This window comes from Acipenser ruthenus, chromosome 50, assembly GCF_902713425.1.
Source record: "Acipenser ruthenus chromosome 50, fAciRut3.2 maternal haplotype, whole genome shotgun sequence".
Taxonomy (NCBI): Eukaryota; Metazoa; Chordata; class Actinopteri; order Acipenseriformes; family Acipenseridae; genus Acipenser; species Acipenser ruthenus.
The window spans coordinates 71,288-83,742 of record NC_081238.1 but is presented as its reverse complement, the minus strand read 5'-3'; the positions used below and the strand labels follow the sequence as shown (position 1 = coordinate 83,742).

Genomic DNA, 12,455 nt, shown 5'->3' with positions numbered 1-12,455 from the left:
TGAGACGCAAAAACCGAGGTCCTATTGTAAATGACTGCAGGAGCAGTTGAGATGCATAGTTCACCCCCTAGTCTCTGTAAGTCGCTTTGGAGAAAAAAAAAATGACTAATGAATGAATGACTTAAGCAGTGAATTAACTAAATTCCTGAATTACAGTGAAAAAAGAAAAAACAGGGAGGAGTGTAGTTCTAGCTGATACGTTTGACGTCGTTTAGTTTCTCTCAGGATTTCTAAATTTCTAAGTGCTACTGAGCGTTTCCTAGGCACAGGGGGGTACGGGACGCTAGGGATCCGTCTGATGCAGAATAATGGAAAAGAAAGCCCATTTTCTGAATAACTGCTTCCAAGGTACGGAATCAATAGGCTTTCCGGTTGAAAAGAAATGTGCAACAATAAATACACCGATTGCTTGGTTAGCTACACTGCGGCAGGGGAGAATTTCAGCGTCACAGATTGGAACAGTTAATCATATAACACAATTCCAATACACTGCTTACAGTAATTACGCATTACTATTACAAATAATAATAATAAATAAATATTATTATTTTATTATTTATTTCTTAGCAGACGCCCTTATCCAGGGTGACTTACAATTATTTCACATTATACAGATATCATATTATTTTTTACATACAATTACCCATTTATACAGTTGGGTTTTTACTGGAGCAATCTAGGTAAAGTACCTTGCTCGAGGGTACAGTAGCAGTGTCCCCCCACCTGGGATTGAACCCACAACCCTCCGGTCAAGAGTCCAGAGCCCTAACCACTACTCCACACTGCTGCCCATAAGTACTATAAGGGGCTGTTGGATTCAAGCTGATTTCAACCCCCCTCAAGGTCAGAGCAGCTGTAGGGGGGACATCTGCTTGTACAGCAATACGATATTTGATATCAGCTGTATATAAACTTGAGAAAAATTCTACCCTGTTCTTAATAGCGCTGTGCAGCCGCATCTAGCTCATTGGAAATGCATTACTGCACCAGAGCAGTCTGTATTTAATAACAGTTCATAATTGTTCTTTTTCCGCCTGGGAAATGAGAGTTATCGGGTTGCACCCTAAGCAGAGGAAGAAGTGATAAATTATTACTGGGCTTCTAACAAGACAGCTGGCCTTAAACCAGCCTACTGGCCCTTGGCAGAGCCTGCAGCTTCAGAGCTGCCAGTTCAATAAACAGCTCCATCTCCGAGTCCGCCTGTCAACTGTAAGCTTTGATTTACGAGGCATTTGTTCCTGAAAAAAAGGACACATTCCTGGACACACGCCTAAGCAGTTAACAATGGGTGGTCTGGTTGTGGTTCAAACAATAGAGCTCGCTTTTCAAGCTGAGTTGATAGTCACTCTGTGTGCCCTTAAAGGGAAAATGCTTGTCTCACAAAATGTGTCTGGCTGTCAGCCCTGGTTTGGATTTGCTACACTGTTTTATGTATGTATTAAAAAGGTCGAGCACCCTACTGCACTTCAAAGTCATTTGAGAGTCTTGCTGGGATGAAGCCAATATACAGCTATGGCCAAAAGTTTTGCATCACCTTACAGAATGAACTCATTTTGCTTCACAAAGCAGAATGAAACCTGCTGCATAATGTTACGGTAACATATTGAATTACATACTGCTTTGTAGTTTTCCATACATTTAATGAAAAACTGACAAATAAAAAAAAAATGTGGCATTTCAAAATCTAACATCTGTGCTACTATTATGGCTTCCGGTAGACTTTTACAATATAATTTTGTTGTTTCTTTGACTACATGATGTTAAATAAAATATCTAAATTATGTTTGTATAGTTTACCATGGTCTACAATATGCTTTTCAATATGCTTTACCAGATCTCTCTGTGCTTTACAATGCTTCCCTATGTTTTACCAGACGTCTCTGTGCTTTACAATGCTTCCCTATGCTTTACCAGACCTCTCTGTGCTTTACAATGCTTCCCTATGCTTTACCAGACCTCTCTGTGCTTTACAATGCTTCCCTATGCTTTCTCTTCTAAGGGATTGTAGGATGCTTTGCTGTACCTGACGCTGTGAATTCTTCGCTGATGCCGTGCGCCTTCTTCTTGAACTCCTCTGCAGAGTGGATGAGGCTGGTCTTGAACTTCTCCTTGTGTTTCTTCAGCATGGCGTCGCTGTCTATGATACACTGTTGGAAGGAGAGCCATTCACCATTCAGGTCCTCCAGCATCTGCTGTACCTGGGGGACGGCATTGAGAGACGAGAGAGATTATTATTATTATTATTATTATTATTATCATAAATGGTATAGATAAAGTTAACCCAGGACTATAAGTTTAGCATAGACAGAAGAACAAGAGAGCATACATGGAAGCTGAGTAGAGTTTAGAATAGAAGGTAGGAAGCCCTTTTCAATTAATCAATCAATATTTATTTTCTATAGCGCCTTTCATAGTGGACCACCATCACAAAGCGCTTTACAAGACAGTGAGGAGCAATGCATAATACATTAAATACAGTGAGATACAGGGCATAGTACATTAAATACAAACAGTAAAAAACAATGCAAATACATTAAATACAGGCATAATACAATTAAATACAAGGATAGGATGTGAATTCTAGACATTGTGGATGCGTGTGTCATACAGAATTATACGAATAAGAGTGAAAAACCTGAAATAGCAATTTAGACAACAGCTAATAACAGATATCAGGCTTGAAGAGAATTGAAAGCAAGAGAGAACAAGCTGGTCTTGAGAGTTGATTTGAAGCGAGCGACTGTGGGAGCCGCACACACTGAAGCTGCCCCCCCCCCCCCCCCCCGCTTGACTTACGGTGTAGCTGATGGAAACCTCGTACTTCTCCAGGATGGCAAACTGCTCGTGAATGGGGGGGATTCGAGCCTCCGTCTTGGACAACTCGCTCTGCAGTGTCTCCAGAAGCTTCAGGCTGTCTCCAAGCTCCACAAGGGTCTGAGGGGGCCTGCTGACTCTGTGGAGGGGAAAAAAAATAATAATAACTAAGCGATAAACATTTAAATCTGTTACAAAGTAAGTCAGTGAGACATTTTCTGATAGGAAACAAAACTAGCAAGAAAAAGCTGCGCTGCAGGAGGAAGATGCGGTATTGCTCTGAAAACAGGTATGGCCCAAGGTTTTGCATCACCCTACAGAATTAGGTTTGCTTTATAAAGTCGAATGAAAACCTGCTGAATAATGTTACGTTAACATATTGAATTACACACCGCTTTGTAGTTTTCCACATAAATGAAAAAACTAAAAACATGTGACATTTCTAACTCTAACATGAAATACTGCTGTTTAACCGGTTCGATGTGGGCGGAAGCCTCAGTGGTTTTTTTTTTTGCGTTGAGGGAATTTGGGGGCTGAAACTGGGGCTTACTTGTCACCATTGTCCTTCAGGAACAGATGCAGCTCTCTGAGCTGCTCGCTGGCCATCTCGCTCAGCAGCGTGGTGAACTTGTTCTGCCACTCGTTGCAGTGCTGCACCAGGGAGAACTTGAGCGGGGAGCAGTCGAGCAGCACAAACTGGATATTGAGCACCGTCTCCTCCTTCTGCACATTGTTCGCCACCTCTGTGTACCTGCAAAACGAAAGGAGGGGACAAGCGATAGCGTTAACCTCACTGAATCAGAGCCACCCAACCAGTATTGGATGAAGGAGCCAATATTGATGGCCTAAAGAGTCGTAAGAAACAAAACCAAAAAAAGGAAAAAAAGGAAAATCAACAACTGGGCTACAGTTATGGCCACAAGTTTTGTATCACCCTATAGAATTAACTTCATAAAAGTCGACTGAAACCTGCTGAATAATGTTACGTTAACATCTTAAATTACACACCGCTTTGTAGTTTTCCCATAAACTCCATGAAAAAACTGAAAAATGTGACATTTCCAATACATGAAATATAACTGTACTACTATTATGGCTTCCGGTGGACTTTTTTTTTGTGATATCATTTTGTAGTTTCTTTGATTACATGATGTTAAATAAAATGTCTAAAATTATGTTAATATAGTTGTTTTTTTTTTTGTTTTTTTTTAAATTAAGTCTCAATCCTAAAATTCTAGGTGATGCAAAACATTCAGCCAGAGCTGTACACACAGCGTCTGTGTTTTTTGTGCTCATAAAGCAGGTCTAATGTATAAACTGCTACACGCATTTGCTGTTGCACTTTGACACTTTTATTATTATTTATTTCTTAGCAGACACCCTTATCCAGGGCGACTTACAATTGTTACAAGACATCACATTATTTTTACATACAATTACCCATTTATACAGTTGGGTTTTTACTGGAGCAATCTAGGTAAAGTACTTTGCTCAAGGGTATAGCAGCAGTGTCCCCCACGTGGGATTGAACCTACGACCTTCGGTCAGTCCAGAGCCCTAACCACTACTCCACACTGCAGCCATACTGTATGTCCCGCCCTCGTCTCTCAATCGAGGCGTATTGTGGAGCTCAATGAGACACATATATTGGGGCTCACGGGCCACTGGACTGCCCCAGACTAAAGCATTTACTCTACTTTTTCCAAAGGGAAAAACAAAATGATAATCTTACAAATTAAGCTGCAAAATTGCAACAAAAGAGGGAGGAAGGGGGTGGCTTAAACTAACACACCGGCTTGTTAGTTTAAAGTCCTGTGACATCACTGGTTTGTTTTTCCATTTCCCCCCCCAAATAAAGGAAATGACTGACCCATTTGTACTTAATGGCACAGGAAACCTGAGAGAAAAGACTCCTTACTACTTACAATACAATATATATTTTACTCAGGGAGCTGTTTGTGCCAAGCATTCCTTTTACACTGGCTCCGTTCAGAGAAATCGATAAAGACACTCAGTACCAACTTCAAATCTATTATTTTCAGTGATTGTGTATTGACAGAGGTACTAAAAAAAAAAAAGAAAGAAAAATTGGTAGACGGCTTGACGAGAATCATTTTGTAAAAATAATGTTTACGAAGCAATCAGAGAAAGTGCAAATTATCTTGAGTTAGAATTTTAAAAAAGATGGGCACAGAACTCGCATTTAGATGTGCCTCTGTTTAGATCAACAGAATGCAGACCACAGCCCTACACACAAATATGTGTCGCATGATTTATAGAGGGCCTCTTAACAATGGCTTTTCTTTTTGGTTACATGTGTTACCAAATACAGAGCTCCCTTTTCATTTCACTATCTATCTATCTCACTTACACATGAAAAAGCAGTGCAATAATGAAAAAAAGACACTGCAGCTCAGAAAACATGTTGCAGTGAACCAGCACAAAATGAAATGGGTTATTTTTCCTCTGGAGTTCGCTAACCATAACCATTTTATTATTATTATTATTATTATTATTATTTATTTCTTAGCAGACTTACAATTGTTACAAGATATCACATTATTTCACATTATACAGATATCACATTATTTTTACATACAATTACCCATTTATACAGTTGGGTTTTTACTGGAGCAATCTAGGTAAAGTACCTTGCTCAAGGGTACAGCAGCAGTGTCCCCCACCTGGGACTGAACCCACGACCCTCCGGTCAAGAGTCCAGAGCCCTAACCACTACTCCACACTGCTGCTCCGCTAACCATAAAATAAGAAAAGGCCCCTTGAACATGTTTAATACTGCTGGGGAAGCTGACCACCTCCCCCTAGTTTCAGTAACAGTTTTGAAAGAAGTTTGGAAGGCCTGACCTGGCGATGTCAGCGTCGAAGGAGGACACTGGGGGGTTGAGCCGCTGGTATCTGCGGATGAAGGAGTCCTTGTTGATCTCCCAGATCTCCCGGTACGTGTCCCAGGTCTTCTGGTAGCTCTGCAGGTGCGCAGCGTTGGCTGCCATGCCCGCACTGATCTGGGCTTGGATCTTTTTGATGTCGTCATCGCGCTCTGGAAAATCAAAACGGGATAACACAGGGTGTGCCGAAGGGGTGATCGTGAATATCGAGTCGCCCTGTTTATTTCAGGTGTGAAATGTCTTTAAGCAAAGGTAATTCAGATCATTTTGTGTGATAGGCAACGGGGTGTGGCCATCTGATTTAATATAATATAATATATATATTTTTTTTATATAGCGCCTTTCATAGTGGACCACCATCACAAAGCGCTTTACAGAGGCAGGCTGTGAACTGTGCATTATATGCAGAGTCACTTCCAATAGGACATTGATTTAACATCTCATCCGCAGGACGGAGCACAAGGAGGTGAGGTGACTTGCTCAGGGTCACACACAGTGAGTCAGTCAGTGGCAGAGGTGGGATTTGAACAGGTGACCTTCTGGTTACAAGCCCCTGGACTTTAACCACTGGACCACACTGCCTCCTTATTACCCTATGAACACAGCCTGCATGATGCATAGGGGTGGTGGCTTGGTGTTTCGGGGTGTTTGAAGTTTCCGGGGGTGTCAGACTCACCGATGATCACGTGGATGGGCTCTCTCTGAGACTTGCTCTTGGTGAGGAGGTCAGGGAGGCGCTTGAAGATGGAGATGGTGCTGATGAGCTGGCTGCAAATGCTGTTGACGATGTTCGCCAGGTTGGATAAAGTAGGGGAAAACTCCACCTGAAATACACAACAGGCACACACAGGCACACACAGGTACACACAGACACACACAGGCACATACAGACACACACAGGTATACACAGGCACACACAGACACACACAGACACACAAAATGTTAGTTGAGGTCCTGTCTACAGATATGGCCAAAAGTTTTGCCCTTGAATTTTAGGATTGAGTCATACCGTTATTAAAAAAAATAAATAAATAATTAAATAAAATATAAACAGAATTTAGATATTTTATTTAACATCGTGTAATCAAAAAAACGGCACGTTTGAGAAATGCACAAGAAGTAATATTTATGGAATTATTTAGTTTAACCTGAAAGATCCCTTTGACATCTTTTAAAGAAGTTACATTTGTTAAATTTGGCAAATGTGCACTCTGATTTTGCAGGCTTCCCATGGTTATGCTACACATTTACCATGCTCTCCCATTTTATTTATTTATTTTTTAAATATGCTTTGCTGTACCAACACTATTACCTACAGTATGTACACTATCACTTTGTAATGCTTTGGCACAGACACCGCCACATTGAAATTGCATTGTATTCTGTGCTGCACTACACTGTGCCAGTGGGATCTCTGGTACCTGAGCGGTGGAGCCTGGCAGGTCGCTGAGCAGTACCACCATAACTCTGAACAGGGGGTTGGGAGTGGTCTTGCTGTCCCCATTGATGGCTTTGGCCAGCTCCTGAAGTGACCACTTGATGTTGAGCCGAAAGGCCTCCTCCACCATGCGGTCCATCTGGTCTGTGTAGTTCAGCCAGTGCTGTTGCACCTGTAGCAGTAATAAACAAGTTAAAGGGTACATAAGGACCTTTTTATATTTTATTGCGTTACATGTTCGATCAATCAAATCTTCCACAACTGTTAAACACCTGCTGAAAAATTAGAAATGCTGAAAGAAACTAAAATTCAATGAGACACGTTTCGACTTGGAGTATTTTTTCAATGTCTTTCATTCGACCAGAAGTCTTTCTCGGTGTCTTCCTTTCGGCTAGAGGTCTAGCACTCTGTAAAAACCCGAAACTAAAATTCAGTGACAAACGTTTTGCCTAGAAGTACTTTCCATTCGTCACGTTGAAAAAGACTTTGAGCGGAAACGTTTGTCATCGAATTTAAGTTTCTTTTAGTATGTCTCAAGATCACAACATCAGCGGCTTGGCTTTATTTTACAGCAGAGAGAAAACATCGGAGGAACTTGATGGTACAGTAGTCTGTTAAACAGGTTACACATGACTGTAAATATTAGGGATTTCCTAAACAAATCAAACCAACACCCTGATAAACGGGGGGCGAGCGCGGGGAGGAGAGAGGGGGGCGGGTGGTACCTCCTGCCCGTCGTTCTTGAAGGTCTCGTAGGTGCGCGCCATGGTGTTGACGATGTCCTGGTGAACGCTCTGCAGCTTGCTCAGGACGCTGTCACGCTGCCCCTGCTGGTCCTGCTCGAACTCCAGGTCCTTGTAGACGCGCTTGCCGTCCACTCGCACCAGCAGCAGCTCGCTGATTTGACGGGCGCACTGCGACACCAGCAGGTTCGCTGACTTGTACTCGTCCACCATCAGCTGCACCTGAAAAAAACAAAAACAATCACAGCAGACTTCGTTTGAGAAGACTAGCCAGATTTCACATTGACTGTGTTTCTTTTTTGTAGTTTGTGAAATGCATCTGGAACACTTTTGTTTTGTGTCTGTAATCGAAGAGCCACTGGCTCCACCAGCTCCTGGGTCGGGAGATCAGTGGAGAGGGTTTTGACGCATCCCGGTTTTCAATCCTCGGAATGCAAACAATATTCCCATACTTCTAAGGGGTGTATTCAAATTGACCTTACCCTTATAAAAGTTTGGCATTTTTATGGAGAGGCAATTATTATGTAAAAATAAAACCAGTTCAATACAAACCAGCGCCATCTAGTGCACGGATCTCTGTAGCTCACCTTGCTGGCGTGAAGCCTGCACTCCTGAATGAAGTAGTTCGAAGCCCCTTTGGAGGACCAGAGGAGCTTGGAAAGCCCGGGCTGGATCTTCTTATCCAGGAACCGGATCCGCTCGCGGAACAGACCCCTCTCCTCACTGGACAGAACTTCGATGATCCTGCGATTAAAAAAAAACAACAAAAAAACATGAATTAATTAATAACACATTCTAATAATGGCCCTATTTGGAACACAGTTGTCCTTAAAAAAGTTTACCATGGTATTTCTGTAGTTTCACCAGGCTTTTCCCATGGTTATAATATGCATTTACCATAGTTTATCCTGGTTTGCCATGTTTATTAAATTATTATTATTATTTATTTCTTAGCAGACGCCCTTATCCAGGGCGACTTACAGTCGTAAACACAAATACATTTCAACAATCACAGTACAAGTATTAATACATACAATTACCTCTGTGCTTTACCATACCTTGCTGTGCTTTACCCTATGCTTTACCAGACCTCTCTGTGCTTTACAATGCTTCCCTATGCTTTACCACACATCTCTGTGCGTTACAATGCTTCCCTATGCTTTACCAGACCTCTCTGTGCTTTACAATGCTTCCCTATGCTTTACCAGACCTCTCTGTGCTTTACAATGCTTGCCTATGCTTTACCATACATCTATGTTCTTTACAATGCTTCCCTATGCTTTACCAGACCTCTCTGTGCTTTACAATGCTTGCCTATGCTTTACCATGCTTTCACCGTGCTTTATTACACTTTGCTATGCTTTTACTATGGGGAGCTCTTTAAGGGTGCTTGTCTATAATGACTAGGTCTCACCTGTTGTAGTCTCGGACCACCAGCAACACATTCTCCCGCAGGTTCCTCAGGTCCTCTTTGCGATGGTACACCTCCGCCACGTAATGGGGGATCTCAAACAGCAGACGCTCCCAGTAGTGGATCTCATTAAACATCTTCAGCAGGTTCCTGACAAACACACACAAAACACACACAGACACACACACACATATACACACACACACATTAATACCATTAATAAATCAAAAGGCACTTGGAGATATCTTGGAATAAATTGTTAAAGGAGGCAGAGGGCGGGGGGAGGTTTAACAAACATTTTTTTTTTTTTTTTTTTTAAATAACAATCCAGTAAATGGTCTGGTGCATGCCGCTCCCTCACTTGTCGAAGTTGACGTCCAGCATGCCGGGCTTCTCAGCACTGCGGATCAGGAGGGGGGTGTCCAGTCTCCTCTCACACTGCCGGTCCAGTCCCTGGGTCCAGTCTGTGAAGATCTTCCTCACCAGCTCATCCAGAGTCTGCAGCAGCTGCTTGTACACGGCCCTCGTCTCCACACCCAAGCCGATCTGCGGCACGTAGTGAGCCTTCGACAGGATCTGCAGTCATTTCAATGTGTTTTACTGTTATAGCAACCTTTAATATCACGGGTATCTCAATAAGTATGCTGTATCAAGAAGTAGTAAAAAAATTCAGAAACAACAGTAAATAATAATAATAATAATAATAATAATAATAATAATAATAATAATAATAATAATAATAAAAAAAAAATTTAAAAATCTAAATAAAACAATTGAACAGGAAATGAACAAGAATGATTGCGTTACCAAAATAATTCCTCTTCATATCTAACCGAATCGTGTTCAGCAGTTCAGGGCTAAACCCCAAGCCAGTGTATTTGAGAATAGTGATAGATATATATATATATATATATATGTATAGAAGGGCTTTTGCCCGAAACGTCCTGAAAATAAAATTTTTTTTTATATTCTTTTGTGTACATTTTTTAAAAACCTTTTCTTTCATATGCCTTCAATTTTGTACACTGCAGTTATATATATATATATATATTTTGTATTGATGATTATGGCGTGAGATGCAGAGATGAGCCATTTGGACCCCACTTGATTTGAGGGCCCCTGCCTGACCAGCTGACCCCCCCCCCCCCCCCCCAGTGTCCTGAAGTGCTCTGGTATTACGGGACCCAGAGGGGGAGGAAACGCTGGTCGTGACCTCAGCCCTACCTCCATTGGTCTCTCGATGCGCCGGCGCAGTACTCTGGCCCAATGCGCCTGTCCTGCGTATTGTGGCATGTGGGCCGGCAGAATGCAGATCTTCCTGCTTAACTCTCTGCTGACCCGGCTCAGCTCGTCATTGTAGAGGGCATACACATCCACTGTCTTCTTGTCAATGGTGCGTTTGATTGCCTGAGTGAGTGACACAAACATAACATCCCATAAAAAAAGATCCCCCCCGCCATATCAACCTGGCTCAGTCTACCTGGCTATTTCTACCATGCTGTCCGATGAGGGCGGAAGCCGAAACGTTAGGGCTAATTATTAAAATGGTGAGTTTTCAGTTCAGCGGTTGCTTTTTATTCTTCATGAAGTATTTCGAGTGATTGATGAGTATCTTGTTGGATCCTGATTCTCTTTGGATAGAGAGCTGTTTCTCTCTAAGTTTTTACCGTGGTATAAACAGCAGTACATTTTTGTAAGGGACACACACACACACACACACACACACACACACACACACACACACACATGAACACACACACACACACACACACACACACACACACACACACATGAACACACACACACACTCATACAAAATAGAGTTTAAGGACTTTGCATTGATTCCCATATAGTGTAGAGTTTTTATTTTAAGCTCCAGTGGAGCACAGGGGTTAAACATAACAATGAAAGTTGGGGCTCAAGTAAATACTCCTGCTGCATTGAAAGTTTTAATACCTTTTTTTATGTTTAAAATATATTTTAAAACATTATGGAGACAAGTCCCTGTGTCTTATAAGGTAGGATTTGTCAGATTTTGTTTTTCCCCCTCTGCAAGCACTATAAATGAGTCCAAACATACACACACACACAGACTGACCTCTCGTGCAGACAGGTGCTGAAAGACGTCCAGCAGCTTCACTCCTTGCTCCACCGTGGTGACCGTCTCGAAAGCAGTGGTGATCAGGTTCTGCATCATCACCTCCAGGTCTTTCATATTTGACCGGAACCTGCACAACACACACACAAAAAAAACAACACATTTCACTATAAAAACTGCTGTGGTTAAAAGGGGAAGCCATTTTAGCCATAATTATTATTACTAATTATTAATATGAATGAGTCGTTCCGCAGACGCTTTTATCCAAAGTGGCTTACAGAGACTAGGGGGGTGAACTATGCATCATCAACAACTGCTGCTGCTGCTGCAGAGTCACTTCCAACAGGACCTTGTTTGTTTGACGTCTCATCCGAAGGACGGAGCGCAAGGAGGTTCAGTGACTTGCTCAGGGTCACGCACACAGTGCGCAGGTGGCTGAGCCGATGCTTGAACCGGGAACCTCCTGGTACCAAGCCCTTTTCTTTAACCACCGGACCACCAATCACCTGCATTTAAGTCACACCTGCATATAAGGCTACGGGTGCCAGTTAAATATAGGGGTTTAATGTTAAATGCATCGTTCCTCTCTTAAAGCTGCATGAACAACTCTTATTAGTAAACCTACAGCCTCACTGTTCAAACTCCCGACTGGTCATTTCAATAATATACCTAAACAAGGGGAGTTCTGAAACCCAGGACAGGGGATGCAGGGCTAGTGCCAGTTTCAAGCCCTGTGTACCTATATTCTCTTTTGTTTTGTATGGTCATCATTATATCATTTTTAAATATCTGTAATAGAGGGCAGCGCAGCAAGTCTAACCTGTTGTAATCGTCATGCCAGGACGTGTTCTTGACGTCCAAGATGGTCTTCTTGGCGGCTTTGAGGATGAGCAGGTTCTTCTCGAAAGTGCCCTCGATCTCCAGCAAGCTGCGGGCGATCTCTGGTCCCTTGTGCCCGGTGAAGCAGGGCAGCGGAGTCTGGTTCCCTTCCTCTCGCCGGGCAAAGTGCTGCTGGCACTGACACACCTGGGAGTGGAGAAAAGAA

General features: G+C 42.4%; 1 protein-coding gene across 3 annotated transcripts in view; it reads right to left on the bottom strand.

Annotated features, from left to right (window-relative positions):
- Positions 1–12,455, bottom strand: part of LOC131721962 (dynein axonemal heavy chain 2-like) — a 78,597-nt gene that overhangs the window by 55,916 nt on the left and 10,226 nt on the right. For all 3 annotated transcript variants that reach the window (XR_009319966.1, XM_059015381.1, XM_059015382.1), the window contains exons 11-23: positions 12,231–12,436; positions 11,411–11,540; positions 10,537–10,719; positions 9,674–9,888; positions 9,316–9,462; positions 8,489–8,645; positions 7,884–8,123; positions 7,142–7,330; positions 6,397–6,544; positions 5,680–5,872; positions 3,365–3,565; positions 2,797–2,953; positions 2,024–2,198 (exon numbers count right to left, since the gene is read on the bottom strand). Coding sequence is in view for 2 of the 3 variants with exons in the window: in XM_059015381.1 (XP_058871364.1) it covers positions 2,024–2,198; positions 2,797–2,953; positions 3,365–3,565; positions 5,680–5,872; positions 6,397–6,544; positions 7,142–7,330; positions 7,884–8,123; positions 8,489–8,645; positions 9,316–9,462; positions 9,674–9,888; positions 10,537–10,719; positions 11,411–11,540; positions 12,231–12,436 (2,341 nt within the window). In the remaining variant the exon portion in view is untranslated. The remainder of the gene's footprint in view (positions 1–2,023; positions 2,199–2,796; positions 2,954–3,364; positions 3,566–5,679; positions 5,873–6,396; positions 6,545–7,141; positions 7,331–7,883; positions 8,124–8,488; positions 8,646–9,315; positions 9,463–9,673; positions 9,889–10,536; positions 10,720–11,410; positions 11,541–12,230; positions 12,437–12,455) is intronic.